Source organism: Phocoena sinus, chromosome 1, assembly GCF_008692025.1.
Source record: "Phocoena sinus isolate mPhoSin1 chromosome 1, mPhoSin1.pri, whole genome shotgun sequence".
NCBI lineage: Eukaryota > Metazoa > Chordata > Mammalia > Artiodactyla > Phocoenidae > Phocoena > Phocoena sinus.
Genome location: NC_045763.1, coordinates 68,064,455 through 68,089,199, shown reverse-complemented (window position 1 = coordinate 68,089,199; position 24,745 = coordinate 68,064,455). Strand labels below are relative to the sequence as shown.

General features: G+C 40.1%; 1 protein-coding gene across 1 annotated transcript in view; it reads right to left on the bottom strand.

Annotated features, from left to right (window-relative positions):
* The window catches only part of AK5 (adenylate kinase 5), a 236,776-nt gene extending 232,155 nt beyond the window's left edge, over nt 1-4,621 (bottom strand). Inside the window, exon 1 of the mRNA XM_032629168.1 lies at nt 4,182-4,621. Within this exon, the coding sequence (XP_032485059.1) occupies nt 4,182-4,241 (60 nt within the window). The 5' untranslated portion in view covers nt 4,242-4,621. The remainder of the gene's footprint in view (nt 1-4,181) is intronic.
* Nucleotides 4,622-24,745: the final 20,124 nt, after the last annotated feature.

Genomic DNA, 24,745 nt, shown 5'->3' with positions numbered 1-24,745 from the left:
AAATTATGCTCTGATTGCATAATTAAAATACCCCCTTAAATTCTTGACCAATTAGTTTTCAGCTCAGCATTCTCTGTCTTTTAAACAATTAAGGCCAACTGTACTGTTTAAAATAGAAGAACCTTATCAATATGAGATAAAGTGCAGTGTGTAAAAATGCCCCGGTCATGATTTATCTCATTCCTACCCTCCTTAAAGGCTCCAAGCCTCAGTTTCAGAGGATTTTTTAAGGATTAAAAAATGTAAATATTTTGTAAATATAATGTATTTTACATACATATAATGTATGCAAATATTTGTAAAGTACATATTAAGTGCCTGGAACATAGTAAATAATAAATGTTGGTGGTTGTAATCATCATCATCACCATCATCATCAGGAAGTCTCCCCTGAGCCCTCAGGTTGGCTTGTGGACCCAACACCCTTCCTTGGTGTTCATGATACCCAGAAAAAACTATCTTACCTGTCATTCATACTAAAACCACCAGTTTATGTGTTGGTCTCCTCTTCTAACCTAGAAACTCTTCAACAATACAGTGTGGGTCTTATTTATTTCGCAATATCCAGCCTCTGACACTTTCCCTCACACATGGTAGGTACATACTGAACGGTTCTCTACTTAGAAAAAAAAATTTCACTCGAAACATAAAGACTGAGTTTAAATAAACACATTTGATATATAATAAATCACTACAATATCCATTGATATTACAGAGGAAAACCTGGTGTCTGATATTTCATAAGTATTAATTTCTAAAAATGCTATAGATTTGGAAATGCTGATTCCTGGGAACTGAACTGATGTGCAAAATATTTTCCTTTGGAGTATTTCATGGAAAAAGCATAGAGGATTATTATCACCATTATTAATGCACAAAACATACACCCTTTGAAAAGCTGACATCTTTCCTAAATACAGTATTTTATTTTCAAATTATTCTTGTGCAATTTGCTCTGAATGGTAGGCAGTTCCTACCAGGTACATTTGTTCTCTGAAATCCTAAATAACGTAGGTTAGAATGTTCAATCAGAGGAGTTCAACTGCAGAGGGAGCAGAAAAAACTAACCTGGGCATCCACACCCAGTTTGTATGTCAGGGTCTGTGCTACACACACACACAGATACACACACATTGCGTTTAACTACTCGGATTCCTCCTACCTCAATGTAGCTAACTCTGTGGCAGGGCTTACTCTGTATCTTTGCATGCTTTAGCTTACCCAATGCACTTTCAGCCCTATGTGGCATTATTATCACCATTTATAGACTAGGAAATCCTGGCTCAGAGATGTTAGTGAGTTGATCTAGGTTACTCAGCTAGAAACTTGTAGGCCTAGGATTCTAAGTCAATGGTTTTGATTCCAAAACCCATATATTCCTCTCTCTACATCTTGCAAAAATATGATATAGGATTAAAAAAGTGCCAGATTTTCTGTGCCCCATACATAATCCAACTGCAATTCGAGTCACTCAAGAGTAGGTTTTTAGTTTTTTGATCCCTATCATTGCCTAAAATGAGTGAACACACTCAATGAAGATTTTTTTTTTTTACTGGAAAATATGGTTCCAGCCTCCCTAAACATATCTGACTCCACAAAGGGTACTGATTTTAGCAGGGGGAATGAGGTCCACTCCTTCATAGATAATTTAAATCCATTCTTCTAATAGCCAGAATCGGGGATCCAAAACAACCAGCAAACATTTTTTACTCGGTCTACTTGAGTCAACCCTTTGAGAACCTGAACAATCTAATTTGACTTGCCCCAGTATTCAAATTAATTGCCAAATCTTTGCTCTAAGGTACAGCGATACAAGATCAATATATACACCATAAGGTTAACTAGAGTTAAGAACTCATCAGGGGAAAGTGGTTTTTGTTTTAACATTTAATCTAAAAATGGAAACACATTTCAAACTTGAACCTACCAGAGATATCCCATTTAGCCCATATGATGTTTCAAGTCAGAAAGAAATCTGAAAAGGTCAGTTAGATACAGCTAGTTGCTTGACAATATGTAGATTCAATAATCAATCACTTGGTCTACAATGGTGTCTAGTATCCACAACTGTGCCCAATGTTTTGGGCTTGATAGATATCTAACTGCTAAACTTTGTATGCCTAGAAACTTTGTATACCTACATTGTGGTTTTGAGGGAGAAAATCTCCCTCAAACTTAAAGTGTTTGGTTTAAGTTTGGAAACTTAAAGCGTTTGATTTAAGTTTGGAAACTTAAAGCATTTGGTTTTGCTGTCTACACTCATCACATGGAGAGCTGCCAAGTTTTACTTCTCTCTTGTGCTGTGCACAGCACAGATTCTTCTTACTGGAAGGATGGAGCTTTGGGAGGTCACCAGCAGTCTCCTTCCAGCTTCCCATTGCCTTGGATTGCATTTAAGTACACTGTATATCTGTATTTCACCTAAGCAAGTTGACTTCCCTTTCTGGGTGTGCACTATTTTAAAACATCCCATTCATATGCAGAAAAGCCAAGGAAAAGCATAGCACCTGAACAAAAATGCCTGCCATCACTTATTTGCACAGTGTAGATTTTCATACACAAGCTATCAAAATCCTCTGTGGTTACCAAGGGGGAAAAACAGTACTCACATTTATATAGAAAAAAAGGCGTACTATTAAGAAGCACTTTGCAATCAGGTGGCCCTGCTGCAGATGTTTCTAATTACTCTTTTAGGGATGACATTGATCTCAATAGCAGTATTTATGACAAAACCCTGCAAGCTCTTCATCTCCATATTTAGTTTTTGAAAATTAAAAAAAAGAAAAGAAAAACTCTTAACGAGAATCCTGCATACCCCCAAGACCTGTCCTTATGCAACACCTCCTGATTATTTTCAAATACTAGTAACACACTTGCTAGATTGGGGTTTCACATACTAGGCTTGTGCTCAGTGGGTGATTTACCTGGAAATCTCGTCTTCAGATGGACCTGAAACCGGTGGCTTATGGAGGTGAGAGGAAAATGGAGATCTGTAATTATGGCGGCCCATTTAAAGATAATTTGGGAAAACAGAGACAAGATTATTTTCCCAAGTAGTGTTATAAAATTCCTTTTAGCAGAACAAACCCCCCAAATAGGAGAACGAGCAACGCATAACTTAGTTTACTGTATCAGTCCACAGTCTATCATCTTTCAGAAATGGGGGAGCAGGTTTCAGAGGTCGCTCTATGAAGCTTGGCTCGCTTCCATTTTTTTTTTTTTTTTTTCCTTAACCTAAGTAAAAACACATAGGATTCAGGAACGTCCTAAAATTCAAATACGGAGAGAAGGAAAGGAAACAAGACGATCCGCGACGTAGCCTATGGTTTAGAACTAACCAAGGTTCTAGTTCATCCATCAAGCCTCCTCTCCCACATTCCCAAAGTGTTCCCCATTTCCCTGGTCTCTGGTGCAGATGATGCTGTGATGCGGTCGGAAGACAGAGCAACAGGAGTCACGCCCGCCTCGCCACTCCCTCTCCGATTCGCCTTCTCTACACGGGTTGGTGAGGGCAGGCGAAAGCTATGGGCTGGGGAGGTGAGGAAGGAGAACCATCCCTTGCAAGGTGACGGGAAAACGTGCTCAGGAGTTCATTCACCGAAAGCGCAGAGCAGCGCTCGGTGAGAGCCACCCGGGAGGTAGCGCTGCACTTGATGGGTTTGGATTTGTTTTTTGCATCTTCATTCCTCTCCCCCAAGCTGTCCCTGTGGTGGACTGCTTTCATCCTCACTTCCCCGTCAACGCGGGGGTCCCAACCCTCGGCGCGCGAAGGGACTCAGGCTCTCGATTCCCAGTTCCGAGTCCTTGCTGGCTGCTGGGCGCCAGCGTACCCACCTGGCCTGATCCTCGCCCCGGGAGAGCGCGGCCGGCCGCTGCCAGCAGCCCATCCTGGGGGTCCACATGGGAGGGATGCGCTGGGGGCAGCCTGCTTCCAGAACCCTGTTCGAAGACTGAAATTTGATTTTCGAGATGGAGGCTTCTGAGTCCAGCCTTCCGACAAGGACCCCGCAACCCGCCAGACAGGCAGCTACCCCTGGGCAAGCGGGCGAGCAAGCTTCCGCAAGCGCCTTCACTTCCGTGCCCCGCGTCGGCAAGGTGGGACGGCGAACGGCCTCTCACCCCGAGCCCCGGGGATGCCCTCCCCGACCCTCCCGTCCTCTCTGCCAGACCTAGCCCCCTACCTCGAAAAGCTGCGGGATTTCCCTCCGGGCCAGATACTCCTTGGCTTCGTTGGTGTTCATGGCTGTTCCGCGCGCGCCCTGGGGCGCAGGCGGGAGGCTCCCGGGCTGCGGCGATCAGGGCTGGGGCTGGCGGTGTGCGCACCGAGCACCGCGCAGCCCTCGCTCTCACGCGCAAATACGCGCTCGGCTCTGCCTACCCAGGCCGGGCCCCCCTCCGCCTCTCCGTGGCGACTGTGGTCTCAGAGCTCCCACCGCCCCCTCCTCGGTGCTGGTCCCCACGCCGGAGCTGCGGCCTCGGAGCCGCGGCTTCCCGGGCTCTAGGCTGCGCGGCCGCCAGCGGAGGGGCGGAGGGGGCGGAGGGAACGGAGGAAGGAGAACAGCGCGGCGGACGCCAGGCAGCAGCCCGCCCGACGCCAGGCAGCAGCCCGCCCGCCTGCTTGTCCCGCTCGGCGCGCCGCGCTCTGAGCCTCCCGAACCCGGTATGCGGGCGGCGACGGCGGCGGCCAGTCACGCTGCTCGAGCGGAGCGTGGCGCGGGGGTGGGGAAGGGTGCGCGCGGGGGGCTTGCAGTCACGCCCCCCGTGTCACACCACCGCCTGGCGCGCTTCCCTGCGCGCGCCGCCCCCGGAACGCAGCAACCTGGGACCAGGTGGCCAAAGGAACAGAGTCGGGGGTCTGTAGCAATGTGCGACCCTTTCACCTCTCCCGACCCCCACACCCGACCCCCCCCCCCCCCACGAGTTACTCGTGCATGCCCGAGGAGCTCCCAGGAAGAAACCTAATTGTCACAGAATTTATCATTTATTCCTAAGGTTACCGGTCCTTCATAACAGGGAGCTGGGAGTAAGGAGAAAAGGGGATTGAGGGTGTTGACTCCATCCCCTTAAGATAATTTTTAGATCTTGAGTATTTCTATCCTTCAGGAACGTTTTGCTAGCTGGTCTCGAATTTTTTTCCCTGTTAGTGTCACAAATCCTTACAGATTTCAGAATCAGGCCTTACAGTGAGGCTGAAATCTTCCCTAACAGAAGGATTAGTCAGTAATCAACTAGTTAATTATGTCTGTAGAGAGGAATGGGATGGTGGAGGCGAGAAGTGGGTGGTGGTTGAGAGCCGGAGACGGCTTAAACTGGAAACATGCTTGGTAGGTGACTGGGCGCCACCGTTAATCCGATCGGAGGAGTGTGCTGTTGGTGGACCATGGGCCGTTGGAGCACCCTGGGGTGGGTATGGGTTGATGTGATAAAGCAGCGTTACGGGTCAAGTATCTTCCCATTTCCCCCATTATGATGTCTTTTCATTGCCTGCTTGAAAATGGTCCATGCCACCCTGGGAACATGACCTCTAATTCCGTAAAAGACCCAACACGTGGGAGGGCATGTCAGAGAAAGGAGGCTCTTGCCATCGGGGATCAGGCCAGGGAGAGAGGCAAACCGCCACTGCTTCCAGGAACCAGTGTCTGGATGTCCCTTTCAAGTTCATCTTTTGCAGATCTTTTCTTGGTTCTATTTCTTGTCACAGTAAAGACTGCTACTCATGCCTTCACTATAGCTGCAGTTTTGTTTTATCCAGGGAGGGAACTCAAGAATTAATTGAGTTTTGTAAAGTAAATGAAGTTTTCTGAACACTTGTGAAACCATGTGTCATATGGTAGCCTTAAATGAGGCAGGTGTTCCATAGAAATTGGTTTCTGCCCTCTGAATATGCCACATCATTTATAGTTCCAGCTTCTGACGTTCTTTACCTTGTGTAAGAGCAGGTTTTGACAGTAGTGAAGCATTGTCTGTTCCCTGTGCAACAATGCTTGATAACTACCAGGATCCATGGCCTGAAAGCTTACTTTATGAGCAGGCACAGCTGAGGCAAAGCACCTAGGACTGAAGAGGCCACTTTCTACTGGACCTTTCAAGGTCACCCTTTACAGACAAGAATCTGGCAGAGTACAGCTCACATCTTCTCTCCTAGGGAGGAACGAATCCTGAATGGATATATGATTCTAAGTGCACTTCAGTGTAGTCAGGCAAGGATAACAACTTGCTTGTATAAAGAGAGTGGATAATGAAGACTGCATTGCACTAAATATTCTAAATAGCCTGAAAAAACATAGTAGCTGGAGATAAGGCAGATTTTCAGGTAGCCTCATACACTGACAATCAGTGCTCTTTGGTGTGTTCCAGATGTACGAAAGAAGTAAGTATTCACAATTACTTTTGCAAAGGGAGTTGTAGCCTGTTATGGAAGGGCTATATGGGGAAAGTGTAATGCTTAAAAGCCAGGCTGATTGTTTGGAAGAGAGGCAATAGAAAGGACAAGGAACAACAAATACATTCTTGCCATGGGAAAGCTGGCTCATCTCTCCCTGATATGAAATTCTAAGGGTGGGTAAATAAAGGGTTTCTTTGTTTACTTGGGGATACATCGTTGCAAGGAATCAAGATGCTTACTGCATACCTAGCGTCTCCAGGCAGAATCTCTTCTGCTCCCACATTGGGAGAGTGTGCTGCGTTATACAGCAGTGAATAAGACATACATAATTCCTTTGTCAAGGAATATACATTCTCCTGGAGAGTGCATGTAAGAAGTCCAGATGGACCATAAGCAAATAAAAATGCAGAAACAACATAAGATAGTGATAAATGAACAGCAGATAAATAATTAACCCCTCTCCCACCAAAGACATAAGTGAGAACATATCAGATAGTGATAAATGTAATGATGAAAATCAAACAGGCTTAACTGTTGATTTGATGCAAAAGGGTGGAGTCCAGATTCTTTGCTGGAAGTAGCAGAGCAAGTGGGAATGGTGATAACCTTTGAGGTGATAGCTAGAACTTTCCAAAGTTCTTGAGGAGGAGCCTCTTGGTGGGAATGTTTCTCTGGCTCACTGCTGACACACAGGCTATGTCTCAGCAAAGGGCTGAACCTTGCTCTGTCGCTATTAAGCAGCTGTCTCAGAGTAGAGACCATTGACTGCATCCACTTGAGAAGGCTCAAGGGCTCTGCACCCAGGGCAGCAACTTCCCAAACCCCACAGAGATGGTTGGAAGCCATGCTTAAATGCTCGTTCATTCCTAACAGATATTTATGCCATTTATAATTTAAATAGGGCAAGTTTAACCGCAGAAAATTTTACTGATAAAGTGTCAAATATTTCTCATGTTGCAGTTTCTCACCCCAGGAGACGAGTCTAACGGGATCTACCACAGGCCCTGGTATAGTTGATAGTAATGATGTCATGACAAATTTGGCCATAATACAAGGTAAAAATTCATTGAGTGTTATGAGTCAGGCATTGTGACAAGCACTTTATAAAGTATATTGCATATGCCATATTTAATTCTCAAATCAACCTGTGAGATATGTATTACTTGCATTATGTAAATGAAATAACTGAGACTCAGAGAGCCTAATTCCAAGATTATACTAGTAGTTACTATCAGTCCAACTGCAAATCCCTATGCATCCTCATTCCTTAGAACTTCATCATCACCATGCCTTTCAGTGTTACAAAGGCCTGCAACCTTCCATTCTTCCTTTCCTATTCCCTTCCTTCCTTTCTTTTTTTTTTAGCAGATGTTATTTTGTATTTGAGGGGAAATGTGTTTCAAAACACAAGTACAACAACAAAACATGTATAACAACGAGTTTATCTCTATAGATTTTCTAATTGTTTAAGGTTCTTTTCTATTTGAAAGTTTTTTCATGATTCAGAGGTTGAAAAGATAACACAACATTCCTATTTATTGAAATCTTGAGTGCTGAATTTCTCTCATTCTGCACAAAAACCCCCCAATATCTCCCTCCTAATTATTCTATTTCCCTCACTAATTGACAACCCACTGGGCTATTTGTATTTTCAGGGCCATTTGTAAATATTTTGTTTATCCAGAAAAAAATCTAAATACATAAGACTCTCCATATTGTGTACATTGGCCTGATAAGTATACCCCTTATTTACAGGGTTTTTTTTAGAAGGTCTTTCTGAGGCTTTTACTTTTTTGTAAATGTGGAGTATACATACTGGTCTGTGAAATCTGGGGTAAATGCAGGATGAAATAATGATGTATAACACAACTCTTCAGCCAAAGCAGAATTTCCCTATGCTCTATTTCTTTTCTCCACACTGGCCGAGTAGCTGAGCCAGACACTTGGATTCTGGATCTCAAAGACCTCTAGGAATTTTTGGGTTAGTGGAGGTTAGAGGTAAGAGATTGAAAACTCTCCTACAATGTCTGAAAACTTTAGGAAAATTTCCAAGTGTATAATTTATACACTAAGAATAGGAAAATCCTATATATTTATCTATTCATTAATATGTTCATTGATCAAACAATTATGAAATAACCTTGTATGATCCAAACCTGTGTCTGGAGCTACGAATACAAACAGCAAGACTAAAAGGTTCGCTGTCTAGTAGGGAGACATGGGCTTGTAGTAATTAAGTACAGGTAAACGTAATACTATGTTTTAATAATATGATAGAAGTAGATATGTGGAGGTAGGGGACACAAAGGTACATGACTCATATAAATATGTATATGGTAAAAAAAAAAGCACTTAGAACAGAACTCACACACACTACTGGGGGAATGTAAACTTGCACAACCACTTTAGAAAACTGGGAATAACTATTGAAGCTGATGTATTTTTATATTCACCAAAAGATATGTATTAGAATTTTCACAGAAGCACTATTTTAAATAGTCCTAAACTAAAATATACTCCAACGATCACCAACAAGTAGAACACATAAATTGTGTTAGATTCACAGCATGGAATACTATAAGCAATGAGGATCAACAGTCTACAGCTACATGTAACAACATGGATGAGTCTCACAGGCATAATGTTGAGTAATCACCAGACACAAAATATACAAGCTGTATGATTTCATTTATATAAAGAACAAAAACGGGCCAAAAAAATCTATGCTGTTAGAAATCAGGACAGTGGTTACCCATAGGAGAATGAAGTGACAGAGAGAGCTCAAGAAGGATTTAGGGGAAACTGCTCACGTTCTGCTCCTTGATTTGGGTGCAGGTTACACGGGTGTGCTCATCTTGTGAAAACGCATTCAGCTGTGCAAATAGAATGTGCACTTCTCTGTGTGTATATTAAACTTCAGTAAAGACATATGTTGAAAAGTAAAAGATGGTGAAGTATGGGACTCAAACCCAAGACCATCTCATTGTTAAATCCCATGCCCTCCTAACAGTTCCATGCTATTTTATCATTTAATAAGCAGATCAAAAGTGAATTTGCAATCCATGGCCCTTTGCTTGTGCCTTTATTATTGCACTTAGAGTCAAATTGCTGCACTCAACACTATGTTGTTTGTAAGTAATAATTTACTTACAGTTTAGTCTCTCTCACTGTAAGATTCTGAGCTTCTCATCAGTAGGACCATGTCCTAGAAATCTCTATTTTCTCAGTGCTTTGGACAATGTCTGGCTTAAAATAGATACACATGAATGCAGGAATGAACTATCTGTGTCTATATGTATAGAATGCTTAGGACTCAGCCAAAGAAATTTAGAAAGATATCCTAGCAGGAAAAAGTAAACTTTCTAATGTTTTTTAAAAACAAATAGGTTGAAACCTTTAAAAATTGCACCATGATGACTTGAAAGAGTTAATGCCATTTGTAGGGATTCCTGATTTACCATGTGGGAGTTTAGGTGCTGAGAAAATCTAACTCAGACAATGTTTTTGTAAGGTCTAGAAATATAATGGTTTATAAATACATGATTAAGCTACACAAATTAAAATGAAAACAGTGTTTTGTAATCATTCATTCAGTCAAATATTTCTTGAGTTCCTAGTATGTGCCAGGCACTGCTGTGCTACTCAGCACATAGACAAATAAAATACACGCGTATAACATATATCTAGAAGGTGGAAACAATAAAATAATATTTTATAAATCATATATGTATTTTTTATATTTATAAATCATATAGGTTGTTAGAATGTGATAAATACCATGCGAAAAGAAAAAGCAGAGGAGAGTAAGGAGGGACAGAGGACAGTTTCAGTTTTTTAAAAAAAACTTATACAATTTTAAAGATTATTTTTCATTTACAGTTATTACAAAATATTGGCTATATTCCCCATGTCGTACAATACATCCTTGAGCCTATCTTACACCCAATAGTTTGTACGTCCCATTTCCCTACCCTTATATTGCCCCTCCCCGCTGTACGTACTAATTTGTTCTCTATATCTGTGAATTGCTTCTTTTATTTTTTATTCACTAGTTGTTATATTTTTTAGATTCCATATATAAGCAATATCATACAGTTTTTATTTTTGTCTGACTTATTTCATTTAGCACAATGCCCTCCAAATCCATCCATTTGTTGCAAATGGCAAAATTTAGTTCTTTTTATGGCTGAGTAGTATTCCATTGTATCTATATACCACATCTTCTTTATCCATTCATCTGTTGATGGATACTTAAGTTGCTTCCATATCTTGGCAATTGTAAATAATGGTGCTATGAACATTGGGGTGCATGTATCTTCTCAAATTAGTGTTTTCGTTTTTTTTCAGATATATACCCAGGAGTGGAACTGCTGGGTCATATGGTAGTTCTATTTTTAGTTTTTTGAGAAAACGCCAACTGTTTCCCACAGTAGCTGCACCAATTTATATTCCCACCAACAGTGTACAAGTGTTCCCTTTTCTCCACATCCTCATAAACATTTGTTATTTGTAAACTTTTGATGATAGCCATTCTGATAGCTGTGAGGTGATATCTCATTGTGGTTTTGATTCGCATTTCCCCGATGATTAGCAATGTTGAGCATCTTTTCATGAGCCTGTGGCTGATTACAATTTTAAATAGAGTGGTGAAAGAAGGTGTCATGGAGAACATGACATTCCAGCAAAGATTTGAGAAGGTGATGGAGTTAACCCTGCCAGTATCTGGGGGAGCAGCCAGTTCAAATATCCTGGAGGGGAAGGATGCCTGACATGTTTTGGCAGCAGCAGCGGGGTGGGTTGACTGGAGTGGAGTGAAGGCGGGGAAGGGCAGAGGGGAATGCAGCCAAATCACGTAGGACCTTGTAAACCTAGTAAGTTCTTAGACTTTTCCTCTGAATGAAATGGGAAATTAGTGAAGGGTTTTGAGCCAAGACTAACATGATCTGACTTATATTAAAAATTTTTTTAAATTTTATATTGGAGTATAGTTAATTTACAATGTTTTATTAGTTTCAGGTGTATATATATCTATTCTTTTTCAGATTCTTTTCCCATATAGGTTATTACAGAATATTGAGTAGAGTTCCCTGTGCTATACAGTAGGTCCTTATTGTTTATCTGTTTTATATATAGCAGTGTGTATATGTTAATCACAAACTCCTAATTTATCCGTGCCCCCCCACCTTTCCCCTTTGGTAACCATAAGTTTGTTTTCTATCTGACTTAAATTTTTAAAAGGCACATCTGTCTGCTGGTTTAGGAAGAGGACAGAGGGCAAAGGTAGGAGCATGCAGAACAGTTGGGAGGCTATGTGATTCAGATGAGATGAAGTCAGTAGAGGCGATGAGAACTGGTTAGATTCTAGATATATTTTGAAGATAGAACAAACAGGACTTTTGGACAGATTGCATGTGGTATATGAGAGAAAGAAAACATCAAGGATGACTTCATGTTTTTTGGCCTAAGGGTAGTAGACTATTAACTAATTGGCCACAAGTAGCTTGCTAACTTAGAAAATCAGATACATGGAAGGGAATTTTGACTTGCTCTGAAGGAGGCCTGGCACAGGGTGAGTTCTCTCTTCTACTCACTGACCAATTTTCTGTTTTCATACACAACCTCTGGCTTAAATGTGGCCATCTGAGCTCATGTTAGGTTAATGTACATGTCACAGGAAGTCAACCTCTTGTGCAAGTAGAAGAGAGGAATTTCCAGTTATTTCAGGAACATATTTGGAACTTAATGTTTTAGGATTTCAATGTCCATTCATTGGCATGACTATTTTACCTACCAATGGGAAATCTGTAATTCCATCAAATCGGGTCTTCACCAGTCAACCTAACTTGGCTAAGATAAATACAAATAAGGAAACAACTTGAGCTCCAAGGAGCTTCTAAATTTAAATGCTCTAGCTAAAATACATAGAGAAGCATTTTCATTTTGACTTAAATGAATATTCTGACAGAAGCTTTGAAGTAAAAGCTTTTTTGAGTCTCATAGAAGCCCCAGAGAAAAATAAATCCATGACATCAATTTATGTTTTTAAGTTTGTTTTCACAGAATGCAAAGAACACATTTGAGTTTTTATTATTCTTTTTTATCATTATGGAAAAATGGCAATTCTGTGAGCCTAGAGGCCTAAAATTTCTAAATCACACATATGTGTCAGAACCAGTATGCCCTTTTAAGTGTCTACATTTCTTACTTTAGTCTTTTTACTATATGCCTTATGAACAGTCTATTAGTAATGCATATATTAATCAGCTTAGAATGAGTAAGATATAATCTTTCCATCCAAGGAATGAAATGTGCTGTTTCTCAAGAGTCACAAGGCATTCATGTTGGTGTGCTAGAAATTTTTAAAACTTACCAGAATTTACCATCTGCTACTGTTTTTTAAAATCTTTTTCATTTAGTCACATTTTCTCTATTAACTGTTCTTCTATAATACAATTAATTAGCATTCACAGTGTTTTTCTAATTAGGTGAAATCATAAAACTAAATATCTAGTAGAGATAACATGGGCAGTGACTAATTTAAAGAGGTCCCTTCCCCGAATAAATCAACATTTTAGATTTTGCAAAGGAAAACGAATACTAAAGCATTTCTCCAATCATGTCAGTCTCTTGTGCAAACATTTTAGTGGCTACCATTGTCTGCACTGTCCAATATGGTACACTAGCCACCTATGGCTATTTAAGTTTAACACATTATTTAATAATAATTTTAAAACAATAAAATTAAAACTTTAGTTTCTCAGTTGAACTAGACACACTGCAAGTACTAAATAGTCATGTGTGGCTAGTGGTCACCATGTTTGGATGGAATTAGATATAAATGTAGATATAGATATAGAACATTTCTCTCATCACAGAAAATTCTTTTGGAAAGTGCTGGTGTAGAGAATAACTTGTAATTTTTTTAGCATGGAATTCCAAGCATTCCATTATTTCATTCCAGTTTACCTTACTAGGTATATCTTCCACTATACTGATCACATGTGACCTATGAATCCTATACTTTTGTATTTCTGAGCCCTTACTTATTTGATTCCCTCAGCTTATTATTAATTTCATCTGTTTTCCATTTAGTGAAATATTCCCATAGCTACAAGGATCCAGTTAAATGTACCTTCTTCATAAAAGCCATCTATATTCAGCCCTGGTGGATTTAAGTAATTTCTTCCTTGCTGTTCTCTAGAATGTGCTTGTACAGGTATCCCCTGGTTTTTGATAGTTCGCTTTACGTCACTTTGCTTTTATGAAAGACTTGCATTAGTACTTGTTTTCTCTAACCAAAAGAAATCCAAAGATTTTTGCTTTTACAAAAAAGGAGAAAATAAAAAATGGCATTCAGCACTTGTTTTGTAGCTAGCGTTATAGAGGCAGCACATGACCTGTGCAGCAAGAGTGGTACCACCAAGCTCCTTCCCTGGGAACTGTGCTCAGCACCCCAGCATCAAGCTGCCATAGCTTTGAACTGTGTCTGTGAGCATCTGTGCTTTATCTTGATTTATCTATTATCTTTCAGTATCCTTTTTCTTTTTCATCGAATTATAATTGACCTACACTATTATGTTAGTTTCAGATGTACAACATAGTGATTTGATATTTTTTACATTAAGAAATGATCACAATGTCTAGTTACCATTTGCCACCATGCAAAGTTATTACAATATTATTGACTATAATCCCTATGCTCTACTTTACAACCCTGTGATTTATTTTTTAACTGGAAGTCTGTACCCCTTAATCTCCTTCACCTATTTTGCCTGTCCCCCCCCCCCACTCTCCCTTCTGGCAACCACCAGTTTGTTCTCTGTATCTATGAGTCTGTTCCTGTTTTGTTTTGTTTGTTCATTTGTTTTGTTTTTTAGATTCTACATATAAGTGAAATCGTACAGTATTTGTCATTCTCTGTCTGACTTATTTCACTAAGCATAATACCCTCTAGTTTCATCCATGTTGTTGCAAATGGTAAGATTTCACTCTTTTTTATGGCTGAGTAATATTCCATTGTATATATATACCACATCTTCTTTGTTATTCATCTATCAATGGATACTTAGGCTGCTTCCATATCTTAGCTATTGTATATAATGCTGCAACGAACAAGGGGTGCATACGTCTTTTTGAATTAGTGTTTTCATTTTCTCGAATAAACACCCGGAATTAGAATTGCTGGATCATATGGTAGCTCTATTTTTAATTTTTTGAGGAACCTCCATACTGTTTTTATAATGGCTGCACCAATTTGTATTCCTACCAACCATGCACAAGAGTTCCCTTTTCTCCACATTCTCACCAGCACTTGTTATTTCTTGTCTTTTTGATGATAGCCATATCTTGATTTTTTTGTGCATCTGTTAGCAAGACGTGTCCTAAGATACCTGCGTCTTTGCTTTACACAGTTTTGGCTTACAAATTACTTAATAGGAAAGGCCTACTTTCAGAGAGTGTGGAAAACCTGTATCTCTATTGTACCCTGTATAGGATTTATGTACTTTTGTTCCTATCATCTGCTCCAGCCCCCAAAGTATGTCTTCATGGTTGTACCACTATACAGCTCATCAGTGTCATGTACATGAAGAATACTCTAAAATGATGATTTGAGTAATTTATAATACATTTAAATATTACTTCTTCTTCAACCCCATTGTTTGATATGTTTTGAATTTGTGAATTTATTTGCTCCATTATTTTTTAGGATGATCATTTTCAAACCCCATCTCCATTGACTAGCCTAGATTTGGGGGCGGGGGGGCAGTGGAGAGATTAACCGTATCAAGTTATAAATACAGGTTTCTCTTCATGTCTGTAATTCGACACTTGAGCATTTCAACTGCCTTCTCTATTATCTCTCATGCCTATAGCTAGAAAACAGGATGCAATTTAAGCCAATCAAACAGAGTGTCTACTAATCCCTGATAATTGGTGCTATGGGCTAGGTGTCTTTTCATTCATCTGCCACTGGTCACTAGTTTTGCAGAATCACAATCATCAGAACAAAAAAAGGTTGTTACGACTTTGTTTCTGCCTTTCTGAAAACCCGTTGGCCATTACTACACTCCTGTTTTTAAAGCAAAACAAAGCCTCTCACCGGTTAATCTATTATCAAATTATAAGCTCCAAATGGATTCCCAGAAGTCATCACTCCTCTCATCTCTAGAAAACACAGCACAAGACCATAGCACATTCCTTTTAGGGAAATTTTGAATTGTGTTTCTCTTGTCTTTCACAACAGTCTCACTTGTAATTTTTCAGAAATTGGCAGGTGTTATTTGTGAAGATTATTCATGCTAACGAAATGTTGAAAGTCCCAATGTTGGAACTGCCTTTGTGGAAAGAGAAGAGGAAGTTTTTGTTAATCTCTCTTATCCTGAGTACATGCCTTCAAAAGAAGGTGTTTCCTAACATGACCCTGGTGGCTTCGTGGTGACAGTCATCCTGATACCTTTGGACTTAATAGCTACCATTCAATATGAGTAGAAAGAGAAAGTATTCTTATGCTCACCCTGAAGTCAATGTATTCATTAAATGGCCTTTGAATTTATTACAAGCACATATCAACTTATCTATCTGCTGGCTACACCAATGACCTGTCAGCAGGTGTCTTCCACATCTGTTTATCTCCAGCCCTAGCCTCTCTCCTGGGCTCAGTTCTGCCATTAAAACAGGTTGCTAGATACTTATTCTTTCATTCAACTAACATTTATTGTTCACATATATATGCCAGACACGGTGCTAGGATTTTAGGAAACAAAGACACAGCCAGTGTGGCAAAATGCTCATCGTGTCCACAGAGGAAAAGACTACTAAACCAAAGATGACAATGCAGCAGAGGACACTAGAGCAGAGTGGAAAGAGCATAGGCTGTGGAGTCCTAATTTCCACTCTTGTCTCTTTCTTACCCAGCTATCTGATACCCACAGGTTATTAACCAGTCTAAGCCTCAGTTTTCTCTATTACAAAAGTGAGAATATTATTATTTAACTCACTGAGTTATTTGAGGCTTAATGGAGCCGGTAAGTGCAGAGTAGAAGCTCAGCCTAATTGGTTGCCTCCAGAGTCCATTTTGTTGCCTACTGAATTTCTTATTCTATCTTTTAAGACCCTGATCTTAATTATCCACTGTTTCCTCTCCCACATTGTAAGCTCAAATTAAACTGATTCACTTCCTGTTCCTTGGATACATTTGCCTGATGCCTTTTTCCTTTGCTCAGGCTCTTCTTTCTGCCTGGAATAGCTCACCAATTCTGCACATCTAAATTCTTCCTGCTTCGGGGCTCTTGATGAAATATAATCCTCTTCATAAAGCTTTCCTTGGTTTCTGCAGCATGAAATGACTTGTTCCCATATAATCCTGTAGAATTCTGTTCTAACGTTTTTTAAATGTTGTTTTTATGAGATGTGATACATCGAATCCTAGAATGAGAATGATCATTAATATCTATGCATTGAAGTATTATAACTGTGACAACAGTTTGTCATTTGAGCTTGTGGAAGACGTGGTGGAACAATCTTACCCCTGAAATAAAAAGAAACTAATGGAGTGTGGAATGGGGATGCTCCTCCTTCCCCATATTCAATCCTCAATTTGCCCTTGCTATTCTCACTTCACCACTTTAACTTCCCTCTCATTGTCTTCAGGAAGCCACTTCTATGTTTTAAAGTAAATTAGAAATGGTGGTAATAAACCAGACCTAAAAACCACCTCATATAAGTCTTTATGAACCACTTCAAAGTGAAGTTGCTACCTTGATTCTTGGTAAATATGGGTTTGCTGGCTGATTTTTCCTTGAACCATCTTTCAAAAGTCTTGAATTCTTGGAAAGGTATGAATGTCTAGAGCTTCAGACTGTTTTAATCGTTGAAGAAAGAATGGATTTCACTGGTAATCTCATTTGCTTCATATGTCATTAGACCATTCAACCAGTAAATACCTTGAATCTTCATAAGCAAGAAATATTTTCCATAGCAGCAATTTGGTACCTATTGTTCTAAAGTTTGAGAATACATAATGAATTAAATTATTCAGTGACAAAGTAACTTCACGTTCTGTGTCTGTGCAAATGTTAGTAAAGTCCATAGATTCCTATTAAATTCTTAGGCTCTCTGATGAGCAAACATGATTCTATGGTGAACTATCACCACTCTTATGGCAGCCATGAGTATCCAGGTAGGGACCAGAAGATGCTGGACCAAACCAGTGAACAGCCCTGTATAGTCTTACATGTCCACTGAGAGTGCCAATTGTACCTTGTTTTGTAGTAATGGCCATCATCTTCACTTTTACATTAATATGAATATGTATGAATTAGCTGTACAATATGAATGTATATATGAATATGTACACATGGTTTCAATCAACTCTGTGAACAACTTGGCCTATTAATCCTAATTCACAGACACACTTACACACGCCACAAAATGGAGCAAATGAGCTCTTCCTGTTTGCTTCCTTACACTCTTTCTGCTAGAAATTTTAGAACAATTTTAGTTGTTGATTTAGCAACTCTGTACATTAAATCTCAAAACCTTGGTCATTTTATGTCTTTATCAGCCAGGCTGCAAACTTCATAGCATAAATACTGCCTCTTTTTTTTTTTTCCCTGAGACAGTTACAGACTTTGTTCTTAACTTTCCAAGTTCTTTAAAATTTTTTATTTCTGTTAATAGTAAAAGATTTCTTGTGTTCAATGTCTCTGCTATATATTTCCTACATTCTCTATGATTTTATATACTATTTTTTTCTTGCTTATCTGATCTCTTTATTTAAACAAAATTCTGAACTATTTTATTCTGTATAGAAGGCCTATATTATTCGACTGACCCATGGATAACGATCTGCTGATGGCCACTGCCCACTGTTGAATGTCTATCTGAGGCATTTCATTTTGAAATACCTGATCCATGACAGTGTCAGGGACTGGTGATATAATTCTACAAATCTGCTTTCTATGTCAACTCTACTCACATCCAGCTGCTGCATCTTCATTTCCACCTCAGCCATACGGTGTAGTTCCCAACCTGGGCACCCTCCTGGAAGAGAGATGGCAGATCTAATGCATGGGTACAACGGATGCCACTGGGGAGAGTGTTTATCCTTCTTCGCCAGGGGCACTTCCCACTTTCTCTCTAGTGGTTAGAACAGACTCTGGTAATAATTCGTTGAGTGATTAATATGAAGAGAGAGCACTTGTTCTTTTTTTGTGTGTGTGCGGTACGCGGGCCTCTCACTGTTGTGGCCTCTTCCGTTGCGGAGCACAGGCTCCGGACGCACAGGCTCAGCGGCCATGGCTCACGGGCCCAGCCGCTCCGCGGCATGTGGGATCTTCCCGGACCGGGGCACGAACCCGTGTCCCCTGCATCAGCAGGTGGACTCTCAACCACTGCGCCACCAGGGAAGCCCCAGAGAGCATTTCTTCATGGCCCCTGACTTCTTGTGACTAAAAGTTTGAATGTGAGGACAGGGAGAAGGAATCTCATCTCTCTCCTTTGGTACTTTGCTCGATGGAAAAAACAACTCAACACGACAATGACATAATCTGTCTACTATTGCAGCACCAGATGGCAACATCAAAAGGATCCTAAGGGACCTGGGAAATCAGTTCTACATGTGACTGTGAACCGGTGTCTTCATTGAACTAGGCAGGCTAGTGCCTTAAGTTATTCTGGAACCGATAAGTTCACAGCTGACTTATAATCATTTCCCTTCATGTGATTTGAACTGTGAGTCATCTGTTCTGCTGAAATTGTGGACACATTGGTGTATTTTTAACTTACTATGAGCCACTCTTCTAGAATAAAACAGAATAGAAACGCAATATGCGATTGTCTAAGGGGCAATGATGTACAAGGTCTTGAGTGGAGATCTATGTCTTGGATCCTGGAGGTGCTCATGAAGGGCTCCAGGGCTGAGGCTCTCAGCCCCTATTACCCAGGGCTGCCTTCCCATTCCAGGAGAAGAAGAAACACAATTTCCCACAGTGAATCATTCCTTGGGGTTCCTGTAGCCTTTGGTTTCTGTGTCTGCCTCTTTTCTGGACTCAGTCTTATTCACCTTTGCAACTCCCAAACCAAGCACTAGTACCTAAATCATGGTAGAATCTACATACATACAGGACAGTGTGAAGTATTAACTGAAATCTTCTCTAGCTCCTGAAGGTTACAAACAGTGCAAGGCTTACAAAAGAGATAACATCTTTCTGAGAATAAAATTACTAAATGCTTTAATGCTGAGTTTGAAAAAATCCCAGTTCCAGAACATTCTTTGGCATAAATCATATTTTTTTTTTGATCTATCTCTGAAAGTAAAGGAAGTAAAAGCAAAAATAAACAAATGGGACTTAGTTAAACTTAAAATCTTTTGCACAGCACAGGGAACCACTGACAAAATGAAAAGACAACCTACTGAACAGGAGAAAATATTTGTAAGTGATATGACCAATAAGGGATTAATATCCAACGTATATAAAAAGATCATACAACTCAACAAACAGCCCAATTAAAAAATGGGCAGAAGAGCTAAGTAGACATTTTTCCAAAGAAGAAATGCAGATGGCCAACAGGCACATGAAAAGATGCTCAATATTGCTAATCATCAGGGAAATGCAAATCAAAACAACGAGATATCACCTCACACCTGTCAGTTTGGCTATCATCAAAAAGAGCACAAACAGCAAATATTGATGAGGATGTAGAGAAATGGGAACCCGTGTACACTGTTGGTGCAGCTACTGTGGGAAACAGTTTGGTGGTTTCTCAAAAAACTGAAAATAGAACTACCATATGACCCAGCAATTCCACTCATGGGTATATATCTTAAAAAAACCCCACTAATTCAAAAAGACACATGCACCCCAATGTTCATAGCAACATTATTTACAGTAGCCAGATATGGAAGCAACCTAAGTGTCCATCAACAGATGAATGGATAACAAAGATGTGGCATGTATATATACGTATATATATGTGTATACACACACCACACACACACACACACACACACACATACAATGGAATACTACTCAGCTATAAAAAAAGAGTGAACTTTTGCCGTTTGCAGCAACATGGATGGGTTTGGAGGGTATTATGTTAAGTGAAATAAGTCAGATGGAGAAAGACAAATACTGTATGATATCACTTATAAGTGGAATCTAAAAAATACAACAAACTAGTGAATATAACAAAAAAGAAGCAGACTTACAGATATAGAGAACAAACTAGTGGCTACCAGTGGGGAGGGGCAATATAGGGGTAGGGGAGTAAGAGGTACAAACTATTATGTATAAAATAAGCTACAAGGACATATTGTACAACATGGGAAATAAAGCCAATATTTTATAGTAACTCTAAATGGAGTATAACTTTAAAAATTGTGAATCACTATATTTACACTTGTAATTTATATAATATTGTACAGCAACTACACTTCAATTTTTAAAAACTTAAAATTTTTTTTAAAATTTAAAAATCCTAGTTCTTAGCAAGAGACTTCTGGTTTGTTCCCACATGAGAGGGGAAAATTGGATTGATGACTTTTACCAATGAGACAGAGATGAGGAGGTGAGAAACTGGGAAATTAGAGTGTTTTAGGGGGTTTCCCTCCCTTTCATCATGGAGGAAGGAAGAGAGGTGCTCAAATAGTTTCCTTCCTTGAAGATGAGGGAAGGGAGCCCAAGAGTTCCCCTCCTTGGGAAAATTTGCAGGGTAGCTGGTAGTAGAACAGCCTGACATCTCAAGCCTGGTGGTTGCTTGCTGACTCTTGGCTTGTTGACTTGTCCTAGGGCTATTGGAGGGAGGGAAGGAACACTGAGAAGAGGTGTTGTGACTGTAGTTGGCCAGAGGTGTTGTGACTGTAGTTGGCCAGGTGGGTGGGAGCAGGAACTACTCCCTGCAAGTTCACTACTTCCAAGAGATACAGCGGATACCTGTGAGCAGATGGGGCCTCCCCATGGATGCCGCAGAGCATCCATGAGATGGGGTGAGGGAGAGACTTGCTGGGGACTGCTGCAGCACGAGACAAAGAGGCACACACAGAAAAGAGATGTAGCATGATGCTAAACAGGAATCCTCCAGCTGAACAGGCCCAGTCTCACAAGGTACCATCAGTGTCCAAGGGGAGTTTTAGGGATCTGAATCCTTCATCTGTGGGGTCTGTTGGATCCCCTACTCACTCCACACTGAGACAGTAGATCAGAAGCCAGACCAGTGGTGATAACCACAGAAAGGGAATAATTAACTCTGCCACAGCAGGGTGGAAGTATTCATAAAAGGGAACAATGGTTACTTCCAAGAAAGATGAAATCAGTCAAGTAGCCCTGGGCGGTCAAGAAAGGAATGTTTGTCTCTTTCTTCTTGCCTGAGATGAGATGCGGAGGACTGGCTCCCACCCAAGGCAATAGGTTTCAGATCATCGCTCCAGCAGCTCAAAATCAAGCAGCAGCTGAACTAAAGGACATCACCCAGGGACCAGGGGAAGCAGAGGACCAGGTGCCTGACAGACTCTTCCCTGGCACCTCCCCAAGGAGGCCACACCCTACCTTCATCACATGAAGGCCATTTTAGGGAAAGAAGCACGGAAAGGCTGTCTGAGAGACCACATATGTTTATCTAAGAGAGACTGAAATACTACCCAAATGAGTATTTAAATGATTATGTAGTACTAAGCTTTAAAACATATTGAACTCACAGTTAATTTTGTTCCTACTCTTTGTTGGATGAGGGGCTCAAGGGAAATCAGGAATAGCTGTAACCAAAATAAAGAATTTATATTTACTTTATACACCTAAGTTTTCAAGTCTGGAGTCCTGACCTGACTCTGGATTCCTATACGCTATTATTGAGTGAAATAAATAATTGGATCACAAAAAGTCTGAAAAATTTGGTTCTTTTATAAAAGTAATGGATTGAGGAAGTAATGTAATATAGAAAAACCATCTATGACCAAACCTATTTTGATAAGAAACAGCACAGCTTCATTTCCCGGCTCTGCTGCTTATTAGGTGTGTGGCCTTGGGCACATCGCTTAATCTCTCTGACTTAATTTCTCCATCTTTAGAAAATATAAAATAACAGCTATTGTGTTGGATTATTATAAGGCTTAGGAGTAATGAATGTAGAGTTCAAGTACAGTCTCTGACACACAAACCATGCTAAACATTGACAATTGCCATTCTTATCATTATTATATGTTGTGATCTTCTTACATTTTCTATAACAGGGAAGCCAGAGTTACTAGTCCCTCTTTACTATTTGCTTTAGATGAATCAAGCTTAAGAAATCTCTTAGCTAGTTCTCCTACTGTATAATATAGACAGCCTATGCTTACCAAAAGCCACACTGGGGGTTAAATTCTACTTGTTGTTGACATTACTTTGTAGTGTCTTTTAAGTTAAAATATATTTCTTCAATGAATCACAGGAAAATAAATGAGAGGGAGTTCCTGGGTGGTCCAGTGGTTAAGACGCTGCGCTTCCACTGCAAGGGGCATGGGTTTGATCCCTAGTCAGGGAACTAAGATCCTGTATGCTGCGAGGCATGGCCAAAAAAAAAAAAAGAAAGAAAGAAATGAGAATAAAATGTGAAAATTAACTTTAGAAATAAATGAAATTCTTGAGACTGGTTTTCTAGACAATAAAAATGGAGAGCCAAGAAATTTTTATTTGATCCTCAAAAGTAGCTAATTAGGTTATTTTCAGCCCCCAGTTCTTCCTTTTCAGAACTAGTAGGAATTATTTTGTTCTAAAACATCAAAAATTACTTTAGTTCTCTTTAAAGAGCTAAATAGGCACCTGTCTAGATGGAAAAGGCATAGAGAGAAACTATTTATGAAAATGATAGATAACAAGAAAGTATTCCTAAAATAGCATAGTTTACTAGTTCTCTAAATGCATAAATAACAAAAGGTACAGAGATTTTCTGTCTTTGGCAATATCTTTTTCTTATTTATCCATTGCATTTCTCCATACTAAAAAGGTGTTTAATAATATTCATTGAAAAAACCAACAGTGCAACATCTCTCAAGCTGCCTAATTCAAAATGACATAAAGTGTAAAAACATGACTAAAACCATTGAGATGAAAATAGAGAAGTTGTAGTGCATCCATCCATTTCTATAATCTAGGTATCTTTTATTGTTTAAATCAAACATTTGTGCTTTTGACTGAATTTCTTAGCTCTTGTCTCTATGATTAATCATAATGAAGAAATTATTAGTTAATCACAATTGAATGCTGCACTGTTACTCCTAAGCCATATAATAATCCAATATCACACTTTTAAGATCGCTTTAATGTTTTTGCTCCCTGTGGTTACAATTCCCGTCTACTTCATTTTAGCTGTCATACCTGGGTGCTCTGGGACACTAGTAAATTCAAATATTCTGTGTTGTTGGTCCCTCATCCTCACTCATCTATGAACACTAAACACCTCCTTCTTACAGGCTCTGTCTCCCCTTGTCTTTGTGCCATCTCGGGAAGGAGGAATTTTTTTTTTTTCGGTACGCGGGCCTCTCACTGTTGTGGCCTCTCCTGTTGCAGAGCACAGGCTCTGGACGCGCAGGCTCAGCAGCCATAGCTCACGGGCCCAGCCGCTCCACGGCATGTGGGATCTTGCCGGACCGAGGCACGAACCCGTGTCCCCTGCATCAGCAGGCAGACTCTCAACCACTGCGCCACCAGGGAAGCCCGGGAAGGAGGATTTTATGAATTTTTCAAGTAGATGGAAAAGAAGTCAGGTGAAGTCCACAATTAGTTGCTGATTCACACTCCCAACATATGCATACGGAAGTTTCAAATTAAAATCAGGATGAACTTAGACATGGCAGAATAATACATCCTAGTTTTCCTCTCACTTCATTGACTACTCCTTTTTTGTTACTTTTGTTGGTTCCTCTTCATCTTCCCAACTCTTAATTGTAGAGGGTACCAGGCCTCAGCCCTTGGACCCTTTTTTCTCGTTATGGATCCACTCCCATTATGACATCATCAAGTCTCGTGGCTTTATATGCCATCAATAGGCTTAGTCTTCCCAAATTTATGATCCCAGCCTAGACTTTTCCTCAAGCTACAGAAACCCTTGTATATAATTTCCTACTTGATGATCCCTCTAAAGTCTAACTGGTACCTCAAATTTAATATTGCAAAGCCAGCTGCCTGGTCATCCTTCTTCTGCCTGTCCTTTCAAAGTCTTCTCTACCTCAGTTAAGGGTCACTCAATACTTTCAGTTGCTCAGGTCAGAAGCCTTGGGTCATCCTTGACTCTTATCTTTCTTTCATCTGCCACAAACTGTTTGCTGTGGCTTTACAACATACAGAATCCAAGCACTTCTCTCTGTCTTCATCACTACCACCTCAG